General features: G+C 41.6%; 1 protein-coding gene across 5 annotated transcripts in view; it reads left to right on the top strand.

The window, feature by feature from the left end:
- DAAM1 (dishevelled associated activator of morphogenesis 1) overlaps positions 1–27410 on the top strand; it is a 206134-nt gene that overhangs the window by 158802 nt on the left and 19922 nt on the right. For all 5 annotated transcript variants that reach the window (XM_006144833.3, XM_014586410.2, XM_014586413.2 and 2 more), the window contains 5 exons: positions 6305–6411; positions 14451–14535; positions 21915–22021; positions 24464–24552; positions 26176–26344. In XM_006144833.3, the coding sequence (XP_006144895.1) occupies positions 6305–6411; positions 14451–14535; positions 21915–22021; positions 24464–24552; positions 26176–26344 (557 nt within the window). The remainder of the gene's footprint in view (positions 1–6304; positions 6412–14450; positions 14536–21914; positions 22022–24463; positions 24553–26175; positions 26345–27410) is intronic.

Below are 27410 nucleotides of genomic sequence, written 5' to 3'. Positions count from 1 at the left end.
TCAGCAGGAGGTGCAGAAGGATGCTGCCAAAATGCTCTGGGACAAATATGTGGACAGTTCTCAAGGGCTTTGGGAGACAGGGTTGCAGAAAGCCTAACAGTTGGGCGATTGTCTCCTAGCAACCAGCACTGTTTAAGTAATCAGTAGTCATTCCAGTAAAGGTAGATCAGAATGTTTCAATTGTACTTACACTAACTAGATGATAAATAGAATTGGTTGTGGCCATATTTTTAATAGCATTTCATGGAGAAAATTTTCAACACACTGCTCAGTTTGAATAATTCAACTACTTTCTCTTTTTGGTGCAAGAATTTGAGATGAGAACTCTTAAGCCGTAAGAATCTTTTCCTAAGATTATTTTCAAGCCATAAGTATATTTTCCAAGTGAGGGTAATTTGAGCCATTTTACTGAATTTACTGACTACTGAGAGACAGAAAATTGAAAGATGTGAATTTTCTAGTCAGATTGTGCAGGATAGAGTAAAGAAAAGAGGTGCCTGTAATTGTCCCCTCATCTTGTGACTAATGACAACATCAAAGATCTGTGCATTTCATTTCAGTTTTAGCAATGCATGTAATAATTATCATCACACTTGATCTGTTGTCTTTTCTACTCCCGAATGAGTACTGGGAACCTATTTTTTTCCATGGTATCTCCTCTTTTCTCCCTTCAGAGTTATGAAACACTGGTCAGACTCTGGATTTCAGTGAGTTGTTTGGCTAGATAAATTCCTCAGAAGGCCAAAACACAGGAATATCATTATCTGCATGCATGCAACAAGAACCTTATGTAAAGTAGAATTATGAAAAAGTCTCAGCAATAACAATATAATTTAAGTTTATACTGAGAAATGGTACTTCGGGGAGATGTAGATCTATGTATGTACACACACACACACACATATACATACATATATATTATATACTTATGCACACATACATAATATATGTCCAGTTGATTTGAGAAATATTGTATTATTAAAATCACAGATTTCCACCATGTATACCAAGTATACTTTATATACAAAGTACTTTAAAGGATTCAAATACGTTAAGCTTTAAGCATGTCCACAATGTAAAGCAGAGATCAGAAGAATCTGAAAACAACCATAATAAACGAAAAGACGATAATCATTATTAAGAATTCATTTGATTCCTGGTGCTGAGCATGATACACTCAGTTTCTAATCTCATCAACTCTAAAATTTAGTTATCAAGGAGCTGTTAAACTTATTTCTTTATTTAATACCCACCTCAGCTCTAGCAAGTGGATATTATTCCTATTTTACAGACAATAAAAATGTGCCTTTATGGGGCTAGGTCCATGGTTTAGTGGTTAATGGAGCCAGACCCACATGGCTGATCATGGTTTGAATCCTGGCCCTGGCATCTTGAAAAACACACCGGGCATGTATGGATGCAGGCCCCAAATCCTAACACAATGGAGAAAGTGGAGGAGAAGGAATGGCGGTGTCACCATACTCCATGGTGGAGGTACTTTCTCCCTTTCCCCCTCTTTCTCTGGCTCACTGGCTCTCTCCAGCAAGTGCACAAAAAGGGATTAAAAAAAAAAAAGCCTTAATGTCTATTCAGTGTCCCAACAGATAGCTCAGAAGGACTACAAAGTGGCAAAATTCTTAATTTCATTTTGTTCTTACTCCATGGTTTATTTATTGTGAATGTCAGACTTTGTAGACAATTTTCTTTAACTCCATTTTTAAGAACAAAACCATTCTTATTCAGACTTCTTTTTTCTTTAAGTGCGGTTATCAAAGGTGTTCAGAGCTGATTATGTAAACGTACGTGTCACATGAAATGGAATTTAATAGCATGCAGTTAGTCTTCTATTCACATTCCAGAAGTTCATTTGAAAGTCAATTTTGTGAATTTCAGGTCCTATTTTTCTCATTGAGACTACATTATCCAATTTTTAGGTCAATCACAAAAGACTTATTTTAATACATAACATAGCACATTGCATAGTAGTAGTATTTTAGATCCAACTAAACAATATTCACCTTGGTTTTATGGACCGTGTTCATCCTGAGATGGATGGAATTCATTTCTCCCAGTCCATGCAGCTGGACAGAGGGGAAATGAGCTCTAAAGCACTACATTGTCCTAAATGGAGTCACATCATATCTCTGTGGCAGCAAATTAACAGCTCACTAGCTCTTCCAGCTCCCTGCTTTTTGCCAGAGGACTTCCCTTCTTTAAGCCTATTATCAGCATATAGTGTAACGTTTCAAAGCCTCTCTGCTGTGATTTAGGAATCAAAAGATAACTATTGTTCCAGGCTCTACAATCCAACTTCCCTTCCTATTACATAATACATAAGTCACTTTGGGGGTTCCATTTGGAACATTCAGTGGTATCTTTTGATTTTTAAGAAATAAATGGTCAAACTATTTCTCATTTTTATTCTTTATATGGTTTTCATTAGTCTCTGCATCCAGTTTTCATTTTGGAAAATTATATCATTTGGAATATTGATTTCTATAATCTTGGTCCTCAGCCATGCCACATGAAGGCAGAAATAGAAATTGTAGAGTGGTTCTCTTTGGACTCCAGTGTAAGAGTTTCTATAACTAGGCTTAATGGTGAAAGTTAACTAAACGCAGAGTTTTATATAAATATTAGTATCTATGTTTTCAGGAGAGAGATTCTCAGATTTTATTAGATTTACGAAGATATCTCAACCTCAAAAAAGATTAAGAATCACATCCAGAAAGTTTATTGTTAGCAGGCGAAGAAGTGTCAAGTCATTATTTCATTGTGGAGCCCTATCTGTAGCAGTCTACCACCATCAGTTCATGAAAATTCAAGTCCCAATTTCCTGTTTATATTCCAAATCCTAAGCTCTGCATCAGGAATCATTCAGAAAATCAGACATCCTGTTAGACATCCAACATAGGTGATTCTATCACATTTGACCTAAACCAATTAAAAGTCTTTTAAAATGATTTCTCTCTGATTTTTGAGTGAAGAATTTCAGATTCCGAAAGAAAGTTAACCTACTAGAAATAGTCCTGAAACCGTTGTTATTTCTAACATATGCCCTATCTAATGAAACTCATAAACTTTGTGATTTTATTTAAAATATGCTGATTGAAGAACCTTGAAAGAAGTATAATCTTTAGGCTATGAATTAACTGAAGTCTCCCATGGCGTTCCATCCCTACCTCTGGAAAGATAAGATACATTACTTAGTTATTCACTGTTATAATTATCGCTGCTGCTAAAAATGGAAGAGCTTCCCCAGCTGTTCACCTCAGCTGAAAGCAGAGCATAGGGGAATAAATGAATTTGCTCATCAGCTTGAAAGATAAAATAATTAGATTATATCATAGTCTCCAAGAATTGAGCTCATAAATAATGTCAGGTACTGAACAGAACACTTTACATGCGTTGTCACATTTCATCCTCACCATAATAATGCAGTTGTTAACCCCCTTTCACAGGTTCAGAGCCTGAGCCCCAAATCACACACCCAGTAAATGGCAGTTGTCTGATTCCACAGCCCACTACATGAGAGATCAGACGCCTTCATTTCCTGACAGTGGCAACTTAAAATGTAGAATGTGTTGCCAGAAAACTTCATGAAAGCTTTTTCTTTCGAGGCCAGACAGTGAGAGTAGGGTCTAAATTCAACTAATAACTTTCTCTTTAAGAGGAGAGGAAAAAAAAGTTAAGATGACCTCACGAGACCACAGTCTTTTCTGCCCTTGAAAAAAAACTGCTTGTATAGGAAGAGTCCTAAAGAGTGTTCGAGTGGAAAACCTGACGGTTACAGCAGAGACAAAAGAAGACCACGCTATCGAAGAGGAAAGGTTTCTCGCGATTAGTGCTACAGTTGTCAAACACCACTGTAGAAAAGCATTCCTTCTTTGTAGGGGTAGGGCCAGAGGAGGACACAGGGTTTCCCACTAGAATGATGTGAGACAGATCATCTGTGTGAAATGGGCCTGGGCACTGCTGCTGAGGCCAAAGAGGCCTTAAGGAATCTGCTGAGCGAGGGCTGGTAATGGGAGCTGTCAGCCCGGAAGCCAGGGTGTGTTTTGCACTCCAGAGCTTTATTCATTTCAGTATTGCAAAAATATGCAACCAACGCCATCACTCTCTCCTAACATGTTGATCACCTCTTTCTCTTCTTCACTCCCAAGTCTTCAAAAAAAAAAAAAAAAAAAGATTATTTCAAGAAGAGACTGTTGACTTTGCATGCTTGAACAGCCCTGAGGAGGTGGGGACAGAGCTACTTGTGGCCGGGCTGCCTGCGAACACTGACTGGCTCTGAATTGCAGGTTCTGTCTCTTTCCTCATACCTTCCGATGGGGCCTGCAGGCATTGTTCGGACCCTCGAGGGATACTGAGAGTGAATTTTACTGACTTAGGTTGTTTACTTGTCTTTTCTTAATCCTTCCTCTGACACAAGAAAACTGGAGATTATTACCACCAAGCAAATATTTTTCTGGTAGGACATAGAAGCGGGAATTGCTTCCTCGAGTTGATGGATTTGATTGTTATTCTCCTACTTCACATAAAAACTGTCATGTAGAGTAAGTGGAATTTAGTAGTCTTTTCAAAGAGTTGGTCTTTTCCTAGGTTGGATCTTCCTGGTACGTCTTATGCCCTTTCTTTTCTGAATTTGATTTGCCACCATTGAAAATTATGTATAGCAGATGTGACCGTCTTTCTCTACCCTGAACACTTCAAGCTGTGCTTTTCATTGCGTCTTTAGCCAGACCCCTCATCTTCCTCAGTTCTCATTGGCGGTCCTGGGAGCACAAATCACCTCTTCCCCTGCGTCACTGAGTTCCCTGACCGCTTTGACTTTCCCCTGTTTGCTGCTGTGGTTTCTGAATTGCATGTGTCTGATTTGCCTTTTCCATGCCTCTGCCATGGCTGTAGGATTTCTTTGTGAACAGTCACTCCAAGCAGGTAAGTGAGCCATTCCCTGAACCTTGCTTAACGTAAGGCCTTAGCCCACCATATACTGGAAACTTCTTAGTGAGCCTGGATTTGTAGTTGTGTTTATTTGTAGTCAGTGTAATGCGGTGCCAGGTCATTCCACCTTGATTTCCAACTCTAACTGACTACCTATAGGTACGCTTGAATCTCAGCACAAGAGACTGCTGGCATTTGATCCCAGAGTGCCTCATAAATTCCAGATTGCCTTTGTTTCCTGAAATGTTACATAGTACCCGAGCTCTCTGGGTTTCTTACATTTTTAAAACGCCAAAATCCAATCTTTTATGGATCCTGACTGCCAATAAATTAGATTTGCTGTTTATCAAGGTAGTCTGTTTTCACCTTGAACTTTTTATTATAATGAATACCTCTGATGCCCAATTTACTCAAACAATATTTTATGTGTAATTTTTGTTCTTTGTTTGTTTTTTGAGAGTTTTTTGCTATAGGGCGGGTGCACTTGCCAGAAAGACAGAGAGAGACAGAGAGGCAGAAAGCGAGAAATCTCCCTCCAGGGGGGATGGCCACACCACAATCCCTTCTCCTCCATTCTCCTCTTGGAATCTTGGGCACACAAGCACACATGCCTGGCATGAGTTTAAGCCACTGGGTCTGGGACTCGAACCGTGGTCGACTACATAGCCATTATGCCAACTGCTGGTCCCTATGTGTAATTTTTTAATGCCTCTTCAACATATATTATGACTGGCCATCATTGCTTAGAACTTTTTGTACAACAGTAGGATATGCAAGTAATATTGTATTGTTAATTCAGGTGACTGACTAATACGTTGAACTGCCCCCTCCCCAGTTTCTACCTAGGCTCCATGGTAATGGAAGGTCCTATCTGCCTTGGGACTTTCCTGTTACACATGAAGACATTTGGAAGTTTTATTGTTCAGCTCTTTTTGAGGGGTCAGGTTCAGCTAATTCTGGGGTAAATGGGCCCTGCAAATAGCTGGACAGGCAGTGACATGCCTTAGCTGAGCTTGATTTGTAGTGACAGTTCTCTTTGCTACCCATAGGGATAATTTATACACACTTAGCATCTTCGACTTAGAAGCACTTTGTTCTTCCAAATAATGCTTTTTTCAAATGTGGGTGGTCAGCTTTTCATGTTTCCCTTTGCCTACTACATTGTACCCTTTGTTTCAATTCCACCAAGTCCTCACACTCCCCACCCCACCATCTCAGCTTTGCCTTGTACGTATGTGCATATTGTGTGTGTGTGTGTGTGTGTGTGCATGTGTGTACAGAAAACGTAAAGTTAAAGTGTATATCTGAAATCTGAATGTCACAGTTTGACTTTGATGGATTCCTTTTGTGCTCTTTACAGAAAGAAGCAGATGCCATTGATGACACACTGAGTTCCAAACTTAAAGTCAAAGAGCTTTCGGTGATTGATGGTCGGAGAGCCCAGAACTGCAACATTCTCCTATCAAGGTATTGTTGATGTTCAATAAACACTTCTAGTAAGATCCACTTTTCTACTATGGAGCTGCAGACCTCCTGGTTGTGATTTGGGTCTTTTTTTTCTTTTTTTTTTTTTTCTTTCTTTTTTTGACACTCTTCTTCTCTGCTTGGGTGCAGTTCTTTGGGTTCCCTTTTGTTGAAGGTGGGAAGATTTGATATTTATTTTCCCTGGAGGACTATATCATAGTCAGATACCTACTTTCTTAGAGTTTAATTTCCAGGCTTATAAATCTGGAAGCAAAACATCCTAAGTCAATGTTTTTAGTTTGTTTTCCCCTGAGAGACCTGTAAAATGGATTTGCTTTTATTTATATTTCTTGGCCTTAGAGATATTTTGGTCACTGAGTCACAGAATCAGGACCAGCAATGAAGACTCTGTTTTATTCTGCTGCCTAATGGTATCTTTTTATATTTCAAGGTTATATGATATCATGTTCTTTGTGAGCATTTTTACCTCTGAAAAGACATGTAAATCTCAAACCTCAGTGAAATGCTAATTTATCTTCGGCATTTCAGAAATCTTTCTCATAATTAGTGAACCATCACAGCATTGGACTTGAAAAGAGGGGAAAAAAAATATGGAGCCTGCAATCTGATGCAGCTTCAGGCAGGGTTGTCAGGTCCTTCTGGGAATTTCAAGTAGCTTTTCTGTATCTAGTTTCTTCTTTTCTCTAAAAAGGACTTTCACATAAAACAAAGACTCCTAATGCTTATGAAGGGAAGGAAGATGTAAAGAATCCTGAATGTAGTGCTTTAAAGATAAGTTACATTCTGGAAGGAATGTTGTCTATGCATGGAAACCTGTATAAGGTGACTCCTCATTCAGGGAGAATGAAGAGGAAAAGTATAGTCTGTAATCTTTATTATTTTGATAATCTTAGAATGAGTTTCTTCTAACACAAAGAGCTGCTGCTTGATTTTCAGCATGGAAGCTTGATTGTTAGCAAGATATATATTACTTGAGGGAGCAAATGTTTCTTTTAGTGAAAGAGAAATTGAATCTGGGTGAGATCCCTGAATTTTAATGTAACTAGTATGGTAACGTGAACCATCCTGTTAGTATTTCATTTCTGCCTGTGGCTGGAAGCTGTGTAAATGACCAGGCTTTGTACTTATTCTGACTTTTGCTCCATGAACCATGCTCAGTTAGATAAAATATCTTTCTGCCTTGGGAAAGTACCACTGAAAATAATTTGGAGGACTACTCGTTTTCCTTCTCCAGTGGAGGTAATTTGTTTTGTTACCTTTGTACAAGTAATAGTCATAGCAAAATTAGATGAATATTTGGGAAAAGTTGATTTTTAAAAAACTGTATTATTTCTCCTTGTATTTTGTGCCTTACCAGTCCAGGTGAACACTTTCAAACAGCTTGACAGAGGGAGCTGTCACTGAATTTCTGCAGTGTTGAGATGCTTGTAGGAGTAAAAACCGACCTAGTTCCTCATAGACACGTTATTCTCAATGCTCAGTGCCAACCAGGGAATTATACTAGTTACAGATAAGATTAGCACTCTTTCTGGAAATGTTCTCATTTCATTTTAGAAGGAATTGTTTCAACTTTGTGGTGTGTCATTCCCTTCTTACTTCAAAAGTGTTAGAACCTAAGGTGACTTAAAACTAGAATGTAGAAGACAATTTTAAGAACTTGCATGTGTCTGTTAGATTACCTATTAAAATTCAATGTGCCGAATGAGTATTATCACAATGAACATAGTTATAACGTATGTTACTGGTAACAAGTAATTCTGAGTCCCAGGCAACCTTATATTAATTGGGTTGTACTGGCTGGGTTCTGAACCTTCTCTCCCACAGAAGATGCAGTACCACATTCTTTTCTGCTCAGTGATCAGTTGTTAGACTCTCTCATCAGGAAAGCACACAGCTGACGTGTTAAATGTGCTGTGGTAAAAGTGAACGAAATTAAGCAGACTTAGTGTGTATTTTATTTATTAAATTTTTTCAGTATCTTTATTTCTTCCACAAATGAGAGAGGTGGAGACGGGGGCGGAGGAGGCAGCAAAACCAACAGGCCTGGGACTCGAACCGCGGTCAACTATGTGGGAGTCCAGAGACACACCATTATGGCATCTCCAGGTCCCCCCAATAGGGTCTTGATGCATGGTGTCGTCCCAGACCCAGATCATGGTTATGCACATGCTGACACACTCAGAGAGGTCTCTAGACATGCACTGAGAACAGTTACCTCATGGGTCAGCCTCGCAGATCCACAACTATATGTTACCTCTGCCACTGTCGAGCCTCGTATTTTGTTTTTTAACCAGTCAGCCATTCACCTTTCATTCTCCTCTCTTCATCAGCGATTCATTGCTGTGCACGAGGAGCTAGAGGCTGACAGCAGGGAAGAGACATGGGAAAGTATGTTTGCTATGTTTTCTTCGCCGCATGTTTGCCTGGCACTGTGCTTGGAGCTTTGGAGGGTACCAATGTTTAAAACAGTGCTCTTGCCTTTGAAAGTACATGGCTGACTGGAGAGGAAGAACGACACATGGGAGAAGACTTGTGCATAGTTTAGGGCTTACACTGGTCTGACTGGAAGAAAATGGGAACTCACTGTGTAAGAGAAGACACCAGCTGGGTTTGCCATAGAAAGTGGACCTTCGACATGAACAGAGGGCATGGGGAAGGCCGTTCCAAGGAGGCATGTGACAAAGACATGGGAGGACCAAACATAGTTACTGGAATCGGCCCTGGGATCGCTGCAGACTTGCTGTTGTGTTGAACGACACCAGGCAGCAGATGCATGTTTGTCTTTCTGAGGGCAGGTGCGAGCCCAGGGTCATAAGCTACTCATCTATAGAAGAGTGACTGGGGAAGCAGAACTTTCCAGTGGGCTTGTGAGAATTCCACCTAGTGCATGTGAAGGCCCTGGCAGGGTACCTACACATAGTAATTGCTCAGTTAATGGCTGTTTTATATATCCATGGGATCAGGAATCACTGTAATTCATGCAGGAAAAAAATAGTTTGTTTTTAATAAGTCCTTCGGGAACTTTCAGAACAGGGTAAAAAGAGGTGAGAGCTGGAGGCAAGGATAGACATCTAATAGAAATCCCTTTCTCGTGTGTTTGTGAGACTTGATGGGTAAAATTGAGAGAGACAGAGAAACCCTGATAGGACTTGAAGACTGATACTGTGCTCGGGAACAACTAGGAATGTTTAAAAGATGATGTCAGGATTCCTACTTTTCCACACTTACTATCTCTTATGTCATTTCTAAAGGCTAGTGAACTCTGTTTCTTATCTTGCCAATTGAAGATTTTATTTCTCAGTAATGCGGTCACTGCGCCAAAGTCCACCATGATGGAAAGCTGTAGCATATTTTGAGGGCTGTATTTTAATGAGCACATGTGTTCAGAGTGTTTGGTTATCATTTAAAAACTCTTCTTCACATGCTACGAAAGTTAGTGCACCCTGTCATCAAGGAGCACCTACCTCAGCCATCTGTAGTCCAACAGGCAGTTGGAAAGAGCCCAGAGCAGGGAGGAGATACAGGCTTCCCTCATGCATGGGTGAATAGGGTATTACAGGGTGAGTGGCCATTGTCATTCAAAACTCTCAGCAAGAAACTAACTTGAAGATGTGAGTTTGAATGGGAAGCTCCAGGCCTCCAGGAATGGTGCCTTTCACAGACTTGGGGAGAGAGTGGAATAGACATGACATACCTTAGAACAGAAACTCCTGATTCCTCAAGCCTTCAGCAGAATTTCTACTGTGTATATATGGGTGGCATATAGCAATTTAAGATTCACTATTGTATTCCCTAAAAACAGACCTCTCCCCTCCAGGGGGGGAGTAAAAAAAGAAAAAAGAAAAGAAAATTTGGAAGCAGGTTTATATTACAAGGTGAACCCACCTAAAATACAGCCTTATGAAGTGTTATGCCATTCTTTTTTTCCAGATGCTCACTTGACATGGCAGCCAGGATGTAGTAAACCACAAAAGCTACTTTAAAGTAGGGGGGATTTGGCTTAAATCCACTGGAGCAGAGCTAAGGCTGATTTAGCCATCCATTCTTAACTTCCTTTAATTACGCCTGGATGTTCCGATTCTCTCGGCAAATTTTTGAAATACTTTAGTAAAGCGAGGTAGAGTTAAATACTATCTTAAGATGGCTAGTTTGTTTCCTGCCTTGTAAAGAACGTTGAAAAGGATGTCTCAAAATTTGCCACCCTCCAGCACACCAGAATACTGCCAAGCTTTAAAAGCAATTAAAGGGCTAGAATTGGTAGGGTCCTTAAATTACGGAGATTAGAGGCTCATTCTGTGGATGACAGATGATACTAAGAACTCTGCAACGGACAGAACCATCCAGAGGGCAGAATTTCTTTTTCCCCTTCCCCCTAAGGTAGGGTTTCTTTGTCTGATCCAACAGGCCACGTGCAGGGCGGTATGTTGACAGGTAGATTTTCTTAAGTACTACTCATTGAAGTCTAGAGTCTCTTTGTGGGCTGCATTAACAGAAACCAAAATTGTTAGGAATTAGAGCTAGTGTTTAGTCCAGACAGCCTCTGGGGGCTGAGGAGCATAAATATATATAATTTCAAAAGCAAGAAGTTCTGCACTCCATATGGGAAGCTAATGAAATGCAAATCTGATACTTTAAGTATTGTTCTCACTCTGATTTTCAACTCCTTTTCTTTTAAATGCAAAACAGAAGGACTCTGCAGAACTCTGCTATAAAATGGTTTCTTCAACACTGTGTGAAAAGGACACAGAACTAATTTATTCCTTTTCTTATAAGCAGCGCTCTTCTCGTGGTGATTATAGATGTTTCCTCAACCAGTTGGTTTTCATTAGCAGCAGTTTCAACCTTCCCTAATGTTACATTCCCTGGCTTTGCAAGGCCATCCCATGGTGTTAACACTTAAATGGAGCCATTAGTGTCCTGGAATCCTGGGCTACCAGGGAGCAACTGAGGCCTCCATATTATGATAGAGTCTTTCCTCTGTGGTATACTTTACCCTGCCAACTTGGGTAAATGATTCCATTTAAAGTGTAGGGGTTTTCTATGGCAGTGTTCTGGTCAGCGTGTTCACAAGGCAGTGATTATCCCAAGAATGGCAAAAGCAATGTCAAGAAATCTGCGGGACCAGGGTTACTGCATATGACATAGCATTATGATGGCACAGCAACTCAGACGAGGTGATAGAATAGATCTTATTTGTTAACATGGGCAATTGGGCATTTTGCTTAGATGCCTTTTTTGGACTTGAGAACAAGAAATAGAAGTGAATGGTGTTAGTACAATAGGATTCCCAAATGTGTTCACTTTTCTACTTATTAGGGCATGAAACAACATTTAGTTTAAATAGCAGGGTGAGGACCAACCAAGTGGCTTGGTGGTTAAGGTGGCTGGAGATTCCACGTGGCCAACTGCTAATCTGAGTCCCAGATAAGGCAGCTTAAAAAACTCACTGGGCACATGTGCCCAAAACTCTTCAGAGGAGAATGGAGAAGGGATTACAGCAACATGACCATCTCTCATGGGGAGTGATTTCTCACTTTCTCTCTCTTCTGTTCCCTATAGCAAAGCAAAACAAATCAGAACAAACAAATAATACCAGAGCGGGTGGTTTTAACAAAATCATGTCAAAATCTAGACGAAAGGATGAGACAGAGGGATCCACAGTGGGTGTGTTGTATCCAGCTTCCCCTGGCCTTTCCCCTGACTGCACGCAATTCATCCTTCCACTCCCTCAGCCTGCTTATTTACCTGTCAGACCATGGGCGAGTGTGTGTTTTTTATACCTTTGTATCCTGAGTGTTCAAGGTGACCATTTGATTCTCCCTTAAATGATAATCACCTTTAGAAACAGACTATGTCTTCTAATTCATTTTTAAACTTCCCAGACCTAATAAAAGCCATATGCAGAGAGGAAACGCTGGTGGAATAATGGCTGTGATAATGCCTTGGGAAGTGTTCAAAATAACCATCCTGAGTACTGTTGAATGATCTATTAGCTGCACAGGAATATTAAAGTTAACGAAAGCACTGCTACTGCTTTCTTTTTCTTTCTTTTTTTTTATATAAAAGTCCACCTGTAGAACACATATGTAGTTTATTGAACCTTTCTATAACTAGAAACTATGCTAGTTACGTGTGTGATTTTACTTACTCCTCATGCGTGCACATACAAACACACCACATCCTTTTTCGATGTAGTTGTTGTTATCCCTGTTTCACAGATGAGGAAACTGGGGCTTAATAAAATCTCTGTCAAAGGTCACACTGGTTAGGAAGTGTCAGAGCCTGGACTGAGACCTAGCCTATCTGATACCAAAGCCCCTACCCTCAGAAATTACATGTGATGTGTACGTGTCTTGCTGTATAGTTGTGTGTTTATTTGTGATTCTTCTTAAAGAACACAGGCTAAAGGAACAGGTTAAGTGTGTTAATATGCCACAATAGTGGCAGGTTGTAAGGCAGGAAGATTTGAAGTGTGAGTCTTGAGTCTAGTGCTTACAAATGGAACAGAAGACTAATTCTTTGTCATAGCTGATAGCGTGATTAAGATATTTGGCCCCAGTGAAGACTATTATTGCACCTAGCAAAAACGCACTTTCACAAGTATACTTTAATTACACTATATGAATGCTCATATTTTGACTCTTATATTTTACAGTCAATATTTTGTTATCCTGACTTCATTAAACCACACATCCATAATTAAGTTAGTAAATCATTTAAGTTATAGCAGATGGAATATAGATTTATGTTTTTCTTCTTACATCCTTCCCTGTGAGATATTAGACAAGTACTGTGCATATGTTTAAAGTTACTTAACTGTTTTTTTGACATTTATTTACTTATTTTATCCATGAGTGAGAAAGACAGAGACAGTACCCCAATAGGGTCTCAACACCACAAGCCACCCCAACTCTGTGCCAGTCCCAGATCATGGGAAAGCACATGCCTGACGAACTCAGGGAAGGCTCTGGAATTGAACTAGGAACCTTCCTGTGTGGGAATGCCTCTTGGGGCATCAACTGTTACTTTTCCACCACTGAGTAGTTCTAAATAAGCAATGTTTGTAAAAAGAATTTGGGGTTAGCAATCAAGAGTCTTGGGTCTATGGTTATGGCCAGGTTGTATGTTTGAACTTCAGCAAATCATATGATCATTCTGAACCTTGGTTTCTCTATCTACCAAAAATAAGATTGACTATCACAGTTATTTTGAGAATGAAATGAAATAAAATGCATGAAATCTCCTCAACTATGATATCTTTATATGTTTCATTTTGCAGTTTCATGAACTATTGTTCAACTTTTAAAAAATAACATGTATTTTCTAACCTTCTCAAAGTCCTTTTTTCTCTTTTTATAAGAGAGAGATTTTTGCTATAGGGCATGTGCACTCACAGAGACAGAAAGCGAGAAATCACTCCCCAGAGAGGATGGCCACACTGCAATCCCTTCTCCTCCATTCTCTTCTCAGGATTTTGGGTGCATACACACTTGCACCCAACATGAATTTAAGCCGCTGAATCTGGGACTCGAACCGTGGTCTACTATGTGAGAGTCCAGTGACATAATCATTACACCATCTGCTGGTCCCTCGAAATCCATTTTTAACCTGAGAGCTAATTATAAACACTACTGACATTTAACCAGGTCATAAATTGAGTTCTCTCCTCTCACCTGCAATTCATGTATACTATGGCTAAAAGAAAGCAATTAGGTATGGGTGTGTTCCCCATTTCTAAACTTGTAACCCCTCGCTTCGAGAAACTAAATGATAGAACATAGCAGCTTTGTCCTCAGTATCAACAGAGCATTACAAAGCCCCGAAAGAATGTTAAAGCAGATCTGAAATCCTGTTTTTAGATGCAGTATTATCAGTGAATAAGCTTTCACCAAGAAATTTGGAAAAAAAAAAAATAGTGTTGGTAAAATCAGCAGCTGGAGTAGCAGTATGAACTATGTTGTATTAAATTTTAGCACTCAAGCCAATAGTGTTAACAACAAAATAAAATATTCTTTCTTCAGGTTGAAATTATCCAATGATGAAATTAAACGGGCAATTCTAACCATGGATGAACAGGAAGATCTGCCCAAGGACATGTTGGAACAGGTGAGCTGCCAGATGTATCTCAGAGCAAAATGACAACTGACTTTCAACAGGGAGGGCACACTGAGAAAATCTGTTGTTGCTAATGGATAATTTACTCACCTCTGAGTGGAGAAGCTTGAATCAAGATTCCTTGTGGCTTTATTAGGGACTTTATGATCTGACCTTTCTCTCTTCATTCTTTAAAAATGCTGGGTGAGAAGGAAGATCATGAATATCTCAGATGCCTGGGACCACAGTGTCAGATTCAACCCTCAAGTTGTAATTCAGTTTCTATACCTCAGCAGGTCATATAAACCTACCAGCTGTGGTAGAAAATCTGTTTCACAGAAATATCAAGAATCTCACTAGCATTATGAAATCAGGTTGTACTGCATAAATGAACTTGTTACTAAGTTCTTAGTACAATTCATGTCTTGATCTTGGCTCACCATTCCCACAACCACAAAAAGCACTGTTAAACCCCAGCCACTGTCTTCTGTATTTAAATAGCTGTTTCATAAGGTGAGTTGTAAGTTTCTTGGGACTGTCTTGTCTCTGTACATTGACAAGTATGAGATTTACATGAGGTCAACACACATCTTTGTCTGTGGTTCTTGGATATAATTTTTATTATTCATGACCAAACAGATCATATAATATGATAAACTGCCCTTTTCATGCAGTATTTCGTTTCTTTCATTCATTTGTTCATTCGTTTATTTATTTAGAGATTTTTGCTATAGGGTGTGTGTGTTCACTAGAGAGAGAGAGAGAGAGACAGACAGAAAGTGAGAAATCACCCCCTAGGGGGTATAGCCATGCTGCAACCCCTCCTCTCGGGATTTTGGGCAAATACTTATACACATGTGACCTGTGTGAGTTTTAAGCCACTAGGTCCGAGACTGAAACTGCAGTCGACTATGTGGAAATCTAGCAAAGTAACCATTATGCCATCTGCTGGTCCCCTTTTATTTATTTTTTAAATTGTTTACTAGAGAGAGAGAAAGAGAACAAGAAAGTACCCCTTAATATGGTGTGGTCTTACTATAGTGTTTTTTCTTCCATTTCTCTGTCCTGTTGGGATTTGGGGCATGCATGTATACTTGCTAATTTGTTTTCAAGCCTCTGGAGCTGGGATTCAGACTGTGGTCAGCCATGTGGGGTCCAGCTCCTAATGTACAGCACTTAAGCACTGAACTGTAGGCCAGCCTTCTTGTATTTCTATAGCGTTTCTGTGTAGCCAGTCTGACTATGTTAGACTGAGTTGTTGACCATGTCAAGCTGAGTTGTTCAACAGCTTTGTTTAGCTGTCCCCCAAATTTCAGTATGGAATAGTAAGCTAATACATATTCTAGGGATTGTCACCTATCTCTGCCCTCTCCCTCTTAGTCAGGGCCTGCATTTTTCTGTGCTTTGTGAGGATAGTCCAGAAGGCTCTAACACTATCCTATCTTTCTGTCTCATTGTCCTTAAGATGGGATCATATTTTGAATGATTTTGGTCAAGAAGCCCACATTTTTAGAGCCAGTCTTTCTTATGGTTGACTATGGACAGAAGCAACTGTGCTTCTAGACTGGACTCAAGGCCTCGTCTGTAGCCATGCTGAGTTCCCAAGAGCAAGGGAGAGGGGTGTTTTTGCCCTGCTAACAGTGATCCTGGGTGGCAAGGCTGTTTCTGGGTAGATTGCCTGTGAGTCTGTGTGTGCATTTCCATGGTTCTCACTAATGTTCTCGAAGGGCTCAGACACAAAACAGAGAGGAGTCATATGTGGGTATCACCGCACAAACGGACCTGCCCCTCCCTGCACCCTCGGCAGCTAGACTTGTCCTGGGTGAAAACTCTCACACTTAACCACAGAAGGACTTTTCAAACTGCTCATTAAAGGTTTGATCCAGTTAGCGAGATAGCTGATGATTGTTCTCAGGTGTCCTTGGATGCTGTGTGTGAACATTTCAATTATTCCCTAAACCCGAAATTCAGGTTTTAGAGCTTTTCTAGCTCCTCTACCTCCTCCTTTCCTCCCTGTATTCCAGTCAAAATCAAGCCTCTGTCTGCAGAATAAACTAGGGGCTACGGTAAGGTGGGAATCTTGGGGAGATGTTGGTTAATGGACACAGAATTCCACTTAGATAGGAAGAATAAATTCTAGTGTTGTACAGGACAATAAGTGACTATAGTGAACAGTAATTCACTGTAGATTTCAAGATAGCTAGAAGAAATGACTTTTTTTAAACATTTATTTATTTACTTCTTCCATGAGAGGCAGAGAGACAGACATACAGACAGGGGGACAGGCTGCTCTAACAGGGCTCTCCACACTGCTCTCCATGCCCCGTGTCAGCTGGCCTGGATCATGGGCACCCATAGTGCTCAGGAAAGTCACTGGACATGAACCCAGGACTTTTCTCGTGAGGGTACAGTTGTGTTAACTGCTGACCCCCAAGAGAGGGTTTTGAATGGTCCCAACATTAAGAGATGACAAATAACAGAGATTAGTATGTAAATTATCCTGATTTGATTATAACACATTATATTTATGCACCAAGAAAGCATTCTGGGGACCAGCAGTTAGCGCAATGGCTATGTTGCTGGACTCTCATGTAGTCGACTGCGGTTTGCGTCCTGGACCCAGTGGCTTAAAACTCACACTGGGCGCGTGTGCGTGCGTACCCAAGATTCTGAGAGGAGAATGGAGAAGGGATTGCAGCATGGCCATCCCCCCTTTAGGGGGGGATGATTTCTTGCTTTCTATCTCTCTGTCTCTGTCTGTCTGGCGAGCGCACGTGCCCTATAGCAAAAACCTCTCAAAAAAAAAAAAAAAGAAAAAGAAAAAGAAACCATTCTGTAACCCACAAATATGTGTAATTATTGGGTCAAAAATACTAATAAAGGGGGCCAGGAGATCGCATGTTGATTAAGGTGGTGGATCCTCACATGGCCAGCTGCAGTTAAAGTCCTAGATCTGGCAGCTTAAAAATCATGCCAGGCATGTGTGTGTGCATGCCCAAAATCCCCAGAGGAGAATGGAAGAGAAGGGATTGTGGCATGGCAACCCCCCACCCCCCACCCCCCCAGAGAGTGATTTCTCAGATTTCCCCGTCTCTGTCTCTGTTTTACTCTTCAGTAAATGTGTATGCCCTGTGGCAAAGCCAAATAAATAAATAAATAAAATGAAAAATTAAAATCAGTACAATAAAGAATTTAAAATAATGAAGAAGAAGGAATAAAACAACAAGAGTTTCTGCCTGGGAGAGTGGCGCCCGGCTCTCTGCCCCTCCCAGCTTCCAGGTAACCCTGCGTTGACATTAGCTGCATCAGATGCTAGATCAGAAGCCACTAACCTAGAGCGAAGAACTATGTGCAAAGCTGCTGTAGTCCTTCTGCCTTTAGCCCCTATCAACAAGGTCGTATGTTTAAAATTCCACAAGATCTGTTTACTGTGAAATTACATCCAGCAAAGTTCCTCCTTGAGGGAAAGGATTTCAAAATCTTGCCAAAAGGGCTTGCAGTGCAAATAGAATGTACTTCAAATAAATACAACTAAGAAAATCAGTCTACTGAAGGAGAATCCGGCCAACGCGGGTATTTTTGACCTGATCTCTCCTCATGATTTTGTGTGTCTCATTCCCATCATCTCCCATGCTCTTTCTTTTCCTTCTCACTCCACTATTCTTCCTCTGCTTCCTTTTCCTTCATAATAACGTTCTTCCCAGAAAATTGTTCATGCAGACACCTCCTTAACTGCTATTTACAATTTCTACTTGAGCCACATTCGTTCCTTCTTTTGCTTCTTGTAGCTGCTGAACTCAGAGATCTCAGATAAAATCTCTACACTCCTCTTTCGTGGAATTCATACCTTTCTTATTTTCTTTTTTTTTCTTTTTTTTTGGCTATAGGGTACATGCGCTCACCAGAAAGACAGAGAGAGACAGACAGAAAGCGAGAAATCACCCCCCGGGGGGATGGCCATGCCATAATCCCTTCTCCTCCATTCTCTTCTCGGGATCTTGGGCACGCACGCACACGCGCCCGGCGTGAGTTTTAAGCCGCCGGGTCCGGAACACGAACCGCGGTTGACTATGTGGGAGTCCAGCGACATAGCCATAACACTAACTGCTGGTCCTGATACCTTTCTTCTTATTTCCAGGTGTTTGCCTAACTCTTCATTCCTGTCTTAAACTATCAACACACAGTCTGCTACTCAACTCTCCTTTAAGAGGGGATTGAGTCTTTAGCATATGCCTGTTAGGGTGCTCTTACAATTAGCAAAAGAGACATAGTGATTATGTTATCCTGATTGGACTGTGGGGGGCTGGTGGCGGAGCTTACGTAAAATGGTGAGAGAGCCCCTAAGATTAGAACCCAGTTTCTTTGCCCAGAGGGTAAAAAACCCAAATCAAGAGGAAGAAACAAACCTTTTTTCTCTCTGTCTTCCCCTTCTGCTTGTCCTCCCATGGCCCTTCCCTCCTGCACTGAGGAAGAATAAGCGGATACACATACTATCCAGGGTGACCATCGCCAACACACAGAAATGCCTAGAAGCCATTGAGCCACCCGACCTGTGAACTCTCTGGCATCTCCTTCCATCTGTCCTTTCTTCCAACCCATTAGAACAAAGGGAGCATCCGCCGCCTCTGTTCTGGCCCCATCCCTTTCTCTGTGCAGGGGCCTAGCTGGCCGACTGCTCCTCTCTAGATCTTTAGCCTCACCCCCTCAACTCTTAGCCTTTAACTCTTAGCTTCACACAATCCACACCCCTCTTAAGACTCCATGTCCCCAACTAGCTCATGTCTGCTCTTTTTTCTGACACAGCCAGAGTTCTTGAAGCTTGTCCAAACTTATCTCTTGTTTATGCTTCAGCTATTGCAGTCTGTCTTCCCGACCTCCATAAAGTAGCTCTCACTGAGAACACTTCCTGTGCCAAAGCCAGGAGGCACTTTGTAGCCCTTCTCTGTCTTGCTTTCTTGACAGTATGTGACACTGGTGGCCACGTGCTCCTGGTGTGACACAGTGGCCTCTGGCTCCGTGATGAATGCTTTCTTCCGCTGGCCCTGTGATGCCACGTGGGCCTCTCTGGCTGCACCTCCTTGGCCTCTTCTGAAAGTTCCTTCTCTTCCTGGCCTCACCGTTGAATGTTGGTTCTGCCCAGCCCTACTTCTTTTTCTTGACAGTGCCCCTGCTTATCTCACTCACATCATGCCTTCAGTTACCTGTTCCGACTAGCACCAGTGCTTTATCCTCTAAACAGATCTCGAGGGTTTCAGACCAACTCGTCCAACTGCTACTAGAAGTCACTACTTGGTTCTCTTACAAGTATTTCACACACCAAACTCATCTTTTCCTCCTCCATCCACCCTGCCCCAAACCCCGTGAATACTGTTACCTGAGGCAGTAGTGCAGACCTCATCCTTGACTCTCCATTGTCTACTACTGTCCATCCACAAGTCAGGCTAGTTCTGTTCAAACCCCCTGAATACTTCTAGAGTCTGCCTGTTCCATCCTAATCCACATTAATCTCTAAACTGTATTATTGCACCAGGTATCTAATCACAACCCTCTAATTTTTTTTTTTTTTTTTTTTTTTTTTGGTTTTTTGCCTTTTTTTTTTTTTTTTAGGTTTTTGCCATGGGGCATATGTGCTTTCCAGAGAGAGACAGAGAGGGAAACTGAGAAACCACCCCCCAGGGGGAATTTTCACACTACAGTCCCTTTTCCTCCATTCTTCTTTTGGATTTTGAGCATGCAAATACATGTGCCTGGCATGTTTTTCAAACTGTTGCATTCAGACTCAAACTGTGGAGTCAACCATGTGGGACCCAGCTCTGTATTCACCATGCTATCTGTGGGCTTCCCTCTGACAGTTTTGATTCCCTCTAATTCAATCTTCATTCTGTAAGCACATTGATCTTTCAATAGTGCAAACTCAGGGAGCAGCAGAAGACATAATGGTCATGTCGCTGGACTTCCACTTAGTTGACCACGATTTGAGTCTCAGACCCAGTGGCTTGAAAGTTACATCAGGCGTGTGTGCATGTTTGCCTAAAATCCTGAGAGGAGACTGGAGGAGAAGGAACTGCAGTATGGTCATCCCTCCTGGGAGGTGATTTCTTGCTTTGTGTCTCTCTGTCTCTCTGGCACATGCCCTATAGCAAAAATCTCTCTTACCAAAAAAAAAAGAAAGAAAGAAAGAAAAAAGTGCACCTCATTCCCCTACATAAGATCTGTAAGGCACATAAAGACTGAGCTTCAATAAGGCCCTGATTGCGCTCTGCTCTTGCCTATGCACCCTCAACTGCTCACCCTCTCCCACTGTCATCGCAGCCTGTCTTGCACCTGCATAGATGCTGTGCCCTGGGTTCCAGATCAGGCATGTGGTATGCACTCTGCCTGCAACATATTTCCAGCCTCCCATTACTTTTCTATAACTCCCCACGCCTCCCTTCCTGTATTTCCAGTTCTCTTTCTCTGTTGGTGACATCCAGACTGTCTTTTCTGCAGTCCTTCAGTTAAATCCAACAAACATTTGAAAACCTACTAAATGGACAGCTCAATATCAGCATCAAGTAATGAAGTAATAGAGAAGATCTCAGGGCCAGGGGATCAATGTAATCTAAAAACAAAAACAGAAACAAAACCCAAGGGCATTTGATCGAGGAAATAAAATGCTCACGCTGGCCTGAGCATACCCTTACACCGGTACATACCCTGAAAGGGTAAATCAGGCACATAGGAAATACTTTTCAGCTTTAAATATTATTGCTATTTCTTCCACATTCCATGTTCATTTCTTCCTCCAAAGTAATATAGGGATCAAAAACAAACAAATCCTGCTATATTCCTCTCATCTAACACTACATAGGCAAAAAAGGAGATGGAATTAGCTAAGCCAGAGAAATAAGTAAGATGAATGGAAAATACAAGTAGAATTACTCATTCCAGCATGACGTAATAGAAAAAAAGCGTAGAGCTGAGAGTCAAGGGACCTAAGTTCTATTGCTAATAATTACATGAACTTGCTTTGTAATCCTGTGGAGTTGCTTAATCTCTCCAGACCTCAGTGTATCATCTTCTAATGAGAAGATAGAATCTCTCAGGTCCCTCTAATGGTCTCTGCAGAGTGGGTCCTGATAGAGAACTTTCCAGTGGAGAGAAGGAGTAGGGAACAGAGGTGGCAGGAATGAATCTAATACCAATTTAACTTGAAGTTAAAACAATTTATCTTAACTTAAAAATGAAAAGATTTCATCATTTCTATTGTATCTGAACAGTTAGCTGTAAGTGAAGCTTATGAGTTAAACAAAAGTTAAAATTTCATCTTGGACAAATTAACAAAGTATAAAAAATCACTGCAGAGCTTTAAGTTGCAAACCTTGGTTTTAATACTTATGTATTTTTTTTAGCTCTTGAAATTTGTTCCTGAAAAAAGTGACATTGACCTGTTGGAGGAGCATAAACATGAACTGGATCGGATGGCCAAGGCTGATCGGTTCCTTTTTGAGATGAGCCGGTGAGTTTGAAGATGCTTGAAAAGTAAAGATACCTCTGACCTTTCTGAAGAAGCTAAACTTGTCGGGACCAGCAGTTAGCGTAATGGCTATGTTGCTGGACTCCCACGTAGTTGGCCGCAGTTCGAGTCTCGGACCTGGTAGCTTAAAACTCATGCCGCACGCGCGTGTGCGTGCTTGCCCAAGATCCCGAGAGGAGAATGGAGGAGAAGGGATTGCAACGTGGCCATCCCCCCTGGGGGGTAATTTCTTGCTTTCTGTCTCTCTGTCTCTCTCTGTCTGTCTGGTGAGCGCACACGCCCTATAACAAAAACTTCTCCAAAAAAAGAAAAAAGAAAAAAAAAAAAAAAGAAGCTAAACTTGTAATTTATGTTGAATTATTTGGGCCAGTTACACTGGCTCAACTTGAACCCTTTTTAGGTTTCAAAATTTTCTCAAGTCTGAGCTGTGAGGAATTGCATTGTTTGGTTTTTGTGAGTTCTTGCCTATGGGTGAGCCAAGGTCAAAGTTACTTCACAATTATCTCTATTTCTGGGCCTCTGACTCATTTGCTTTGGCCTAACCCAGTCAGAACTTTTCTTGGTTCCAGTCAGTGTCATTCTCCTCACCATTTTGATTTCTTGGATAGTATTTCACACTCCCTAATACCTCAACATCTCAAGGTTATTGTAAAATAGAGAGAGAGAAAAATGAGCAAATTCTGCCAGTGTCAATCTTGAGCCCACAAAACGGAACAGCCAGGGTCTAGATGTCAAATCATGACACATGCAGACATCATTAATCGATCATGGCACTTGGAGACTCACCTATGGCCGTCTTTCCATGGAGCCTGGGAAACTTTCTGAACGCTTCTCCAAAAAGCCCTGGGGCAGCCATTGCTTTGTAATTGGGGCTGGCATGTGAGCCGAGTCTATTTGCTGTCCCAGGCCTAGTGAATTGATTCTGAATTAGAGAAGGACCAGTGGTCCTGCAGCTCTCAGTCGACCTCAGGGCAGAGCTCTTCCCCTGGGTGCCACAGGCCCACAGATGTACCCAAGGTAAACGTGCCTTTCACTCTGTATTTCCATATGTCTGGAGTTACTTTTTGTTGTTGTTCCACCTCTGCTCGCCATTTTGTACACTACTATAAAACAAAGGATGGCTTCAAAATTTTGGCAGGTACACCCAACAACCTGAGTATAGACAGACAACGACCGCTTGCAATAGCTACCACATAGTAAGTGTCTGGGTTTTTGTATGTGCCATCCCATTTAATCCTGCCCGCCCTGCCTGGAGGACTTTTAGGGTGGGAAAACAAGACTCTGGAGGACTTAAGGCACCTGCCCAGGGTCACCTAATAAGAGAAAAATCCATGGGACTAGCAGTTAGCGTAATGACTATGTCGCTGGACTTCCATGTAGTCGACCACGGTTCGAGTCCTGGACCTGGTGGCTTAAACTCATGCCGGGCGTGTATGCGCGCGTGCCCAAGATCCCGAGAGGAGAATGGAGGAGAAGGGATTGTGGCATGGCCATCCCTCTGGGGGTGATTTCTCGCTTTCTGTCTCTCTCTGTCTCTCTGTCTTTCTGGCGAGCACACGCGCCCTATAGCAAAAAAGCCTCTCAAAAAAAAGGAAACAAGGCTTAAAAAAAAAAAAAGAGAGAGAGAGAGAGAGAGAAATCCAGGCTGCTACAAACCCCAGCTAACCCAGATCTGTCTGGTTATGTGGCATAGTTTTACGGAAGGGGATGATCCCTGGTGCTACTAGGCTGAAATTTCCACTGTAAGCAGGTTAGGCATTGATTTCAGAAGTTTAGGGAGAGAATGCTCACTATAGCACCCTCAGTAACAGTAGCAGCATCTTTTGGTGGTGATCAGAGGCCCGTGAGCTTCCCTGCTACCTCTAGTTGCTATCTTGGAAGGCAGAGCTTGCCAGCCCTGCAGAGAGCAGGAGGCAGCTAACCGTGAAGAAAGAGGAGAGTTTGGGATTGCGAATGAGGAGAGGATGATGCAGGGAGAGGATGTCAGAGGCAGGATTTTACTTTACAGTTTTGACAAAGGAAAAACTTTGTGAAAAGTTAAGAAACTCAAGAAAAGTGTAGGATGTAATAGAATGTACTGTAATATGTAATAGAATGGGGAGTCTTTATATTTGCATTCCTTTATCTCTTTGTTCAGAGGAGCTCTCCAGACTCTTGTCAACAGCAGCTGGCTCTCACGTCTTTTAGCCGTTGCTTTGTTTGATTAGAGCTACTATTCCATGAGTAGGTCAGACAGAAACGGGCTGTCCAGACAAAGCTGGCCTCGTGCCCTGTCCTCCTGTCCTTGACAATAACAGTTTTGTGTGTGTGTGTGTGTGTGTGTGTGTGTGTGTAGGAGGTGTCACAAAGGACCTCTGCCTTCATGCCCATTAAATGAACATAATATTATGAAGTATTAATTAGTCCATATGCTTGCTCTTACAGAATTAATCACTATCAACAAAGGTTGCAGTCGCTGTACTTCAAAAAGAAGTTTGCCGAGCGTGTGGCAGAGGTGAAACCTAAAGTGGAAGGTAAAGCCAAGCCTACATTGGACATGATATTTGTCTTAAGCATCCATTTACAAATTCAATCCACATTTACATAGTAAACAGGATCCCTTTGTTTTGTTTTCATTATTGTTGTTGTTTGCTTGAAGCCTTTTGAAATTCTGCTGGATAATTTCGCAGATCAGTGCTTGGCATGCTGGCATGGCCCTGGGCTCTGGAGCTCACAGCACACCTCTGCAGGGTTAGGCTTTTCACCACGTGGGTGTTAGTGAGAAATTCATTTGACCTCTACTGGCATTAAACCTGTAATTGGCTTTCTTGCAGCAGACCCCTCGTAGGTTTTTTTTCTAAGGACGAATTAGAGGTTGGTTTGTGGTTTGATTTGGAGGCTGTTAAATTTTTTAGTGTTTGCAGTGTGGGTGAGGCAGCTGGTGAGCACAGCCACAGCAGGCAGGCTAGCATCGACATTTACTCCTGCTCTGATCCCTGCTGTGACACCTACAAGCTACAACATGTAACAAGTGTGGCCAGTTTTCTGTCCATGGAATTGATCAGTACTTCTGTTAATGAGACTCACAACAGGCAAGTAAGTGTAAAGGAAGGTGGGAAATGGAACTGCTATTCTATTTCTAAATGTTTAAGACGGAGGGACCAGGCAAGAAAAGGACAGAGGAGGGTCAACATGTGGCATGGTGGTTAAACCACTGGACTCCCAGATGGCCGAGTGAGTCTCGGAACTGGCAGACTGAAAATCACACCAGGCGTGTATGTATGTGCCTAAAATTTCAGGAGGAGAGTGTAGGAGAAGGGATTGCAGTGTGGCCATCCTCCGTGGGGGGTGATTTAAGGACGAATTAGAGGTTGGTTTGTGGTTTGATTTGGAGGCTGTTAAATTTTTTAGTGTTTGCAGTGTGGGTGAGGCAGCTGGTGAGCACAGCCACAGCAGGCAGGCTAGCATCGACATTTACTCCTGCTCTGATCCCTGCTGTGACACCTACAAGCTACAACATGTAACAAGTGTGGCCAGTTTTCTGTCCATGGAATTGATCAGTACTTCTGTTAATGAGACTCACAACAGGCAAGTAAGTGTAAAGGAAGGTGGGAAATGGAACTGCTATTCTATTTCTAAATGTTTAAGACGGAGGGACCAGGCAAGAAAAGGACAGAGGAGGGTCAACATGTGGCATGGTGGTTAAACCACTGGACTCCCAGATGGCCGAGTGAGTCTCGGAACTGGCAGACTGAAAATCACACCAGGCGTGTATGTATGTGCCTAAAATTTCAGGAGGAGAGTGTAGGAGAAGGGATTGCAGTGTGGCCATCCTCCGTGGGGGGTGATTTCTCACTTTCCCTCTCACTGTCTTTCTCTTTGGCAAGTACACTTGCCCTAAGGCAAAAAAAAAACAAAACTAAAAAAGCTAAATAAATAAAATAAAAAAGAAATGCACTACAGAAGGATAGACTACATCTCTGGTCTGTGGGTATGCTCACCAGCCTTAGCTGGCTCTCCTTATTCCCTCGTTCTTTGCTTCTAGTTTCGGCCGATCATATATCTTCAATATTAGTTATGAGGTATGTGGTTTTAAGGTAAGTATCGCTGAGGAGTCTGGCTGTAATAGTTGTGTTTTTCTGTGTTTTGTATTAAAGCAATTCGTTCTGGTTCTGAAGAGGTGTTTAAGAGCAGTGCCCTCAAGCAGTTGCTAGAGGTGGTTTTGGCTTTTGGAAATTATATGAATAAAGGCCAAAGAGGGAATGCCTACGGATTCAAGATATCCAGCCTAAACAAGATTGCTGACACAAAATCGAGTATTGACAAGTGAGTATGGGATCTTCTAATACTTGGAGAATCTGGGTGCTTAAGTCAAGACATTAACTCGCTCCCCTCTCTGGTCCTCCTTGGCTCTCCTGACATTGCAGTCTCTGGTCTGGACTTCTCTGTCTCTCACTCTCTTTCCTCCTCTGACATTTATTCCTTTCCTACTTCTCTGGTTACCTCTGTATTCCTGAAGAACCTGTTGGACCAGTTACCGTTCATCCATCCATTTTCAGTTCAGGCACATCATCGATTCCAAGTTTTCTTTTATTGGTCCCGCCCCCTTTTTTGATAAACATATTTATTATAGCATCACATATGAAAGAGAGATCACTAATTATAAAAGTATAGCTTGCTGAATTTTTAAAAACAGAACACACTTGGGTTACTGGCATCCAGATCAAGAAACAGAATATTACCAGGGCTTTGGAAATCTCTTTCTGAGCCCTTCTGGTCACTGTCCCTCCACGGAGAACTGTATCCAGAGGAAAGAAAAAAAAAATTCATAACTTATGCTAGAATGTGAAGCTTGCTGAGAATTTAGGTTGTTTTCCTTTAGACACTGGAGCTGACAGCTACATGAAAAAATATTGTGATGCATAAATGCATTTTGGCTGTGGGTATTTGACTGCTTATATCCCAGACACATTAAAATGCTTCCTAGAAAGTGTGCATTGCTGCATTTTAGGTGAACAGATTCTTGTTAGAGACACTGAGATGTGCAAATGTTCCTGTGTCATTAACAGGTAGGGTCTTTAGGCATATCAACTCCCATTTCCCTGAGATTTTTGTTCCTCTGAGGTTCTCACTGACTTCAAAGGGACCTGCACAATTGTTTCTAAGGTAAGCTTCTCTGTACCCGAGTTCTTTTTAGAAATGTGGGTTGTTAACCCTAATTATTCCTCATTAATGAGGCTTTTTACCCTATATTTTCTATAGGGTTAGTGAAGCATAATCTTATGGCAATTCTGAGTCCATCATAGAAGAAATAAATGGCGTGTTAAGTAGTCATTTTTGCATTGTGTAGAGATAGATTAACAAGGAACAGCTGTTGTAGTATAGCCCTGCC

This window comes from Tupaia chinensis, unplaced genomic scaffold, assembly GCF_000334495.1.
Source record: "Tupaia chinensis unplaced genomic scaffold, TupChi_1.0 Scaffold000133_1, whole genome shotgun sequence".
NCBI lineage: Eukaryota > Metazoa > Chordata > Mammalia > Scandentia > Tupaiidae > Tupaia > Tupaia belangeri.
This window is presented reverse-complemented; position numbering and strand designations above follow the sequence as displayed.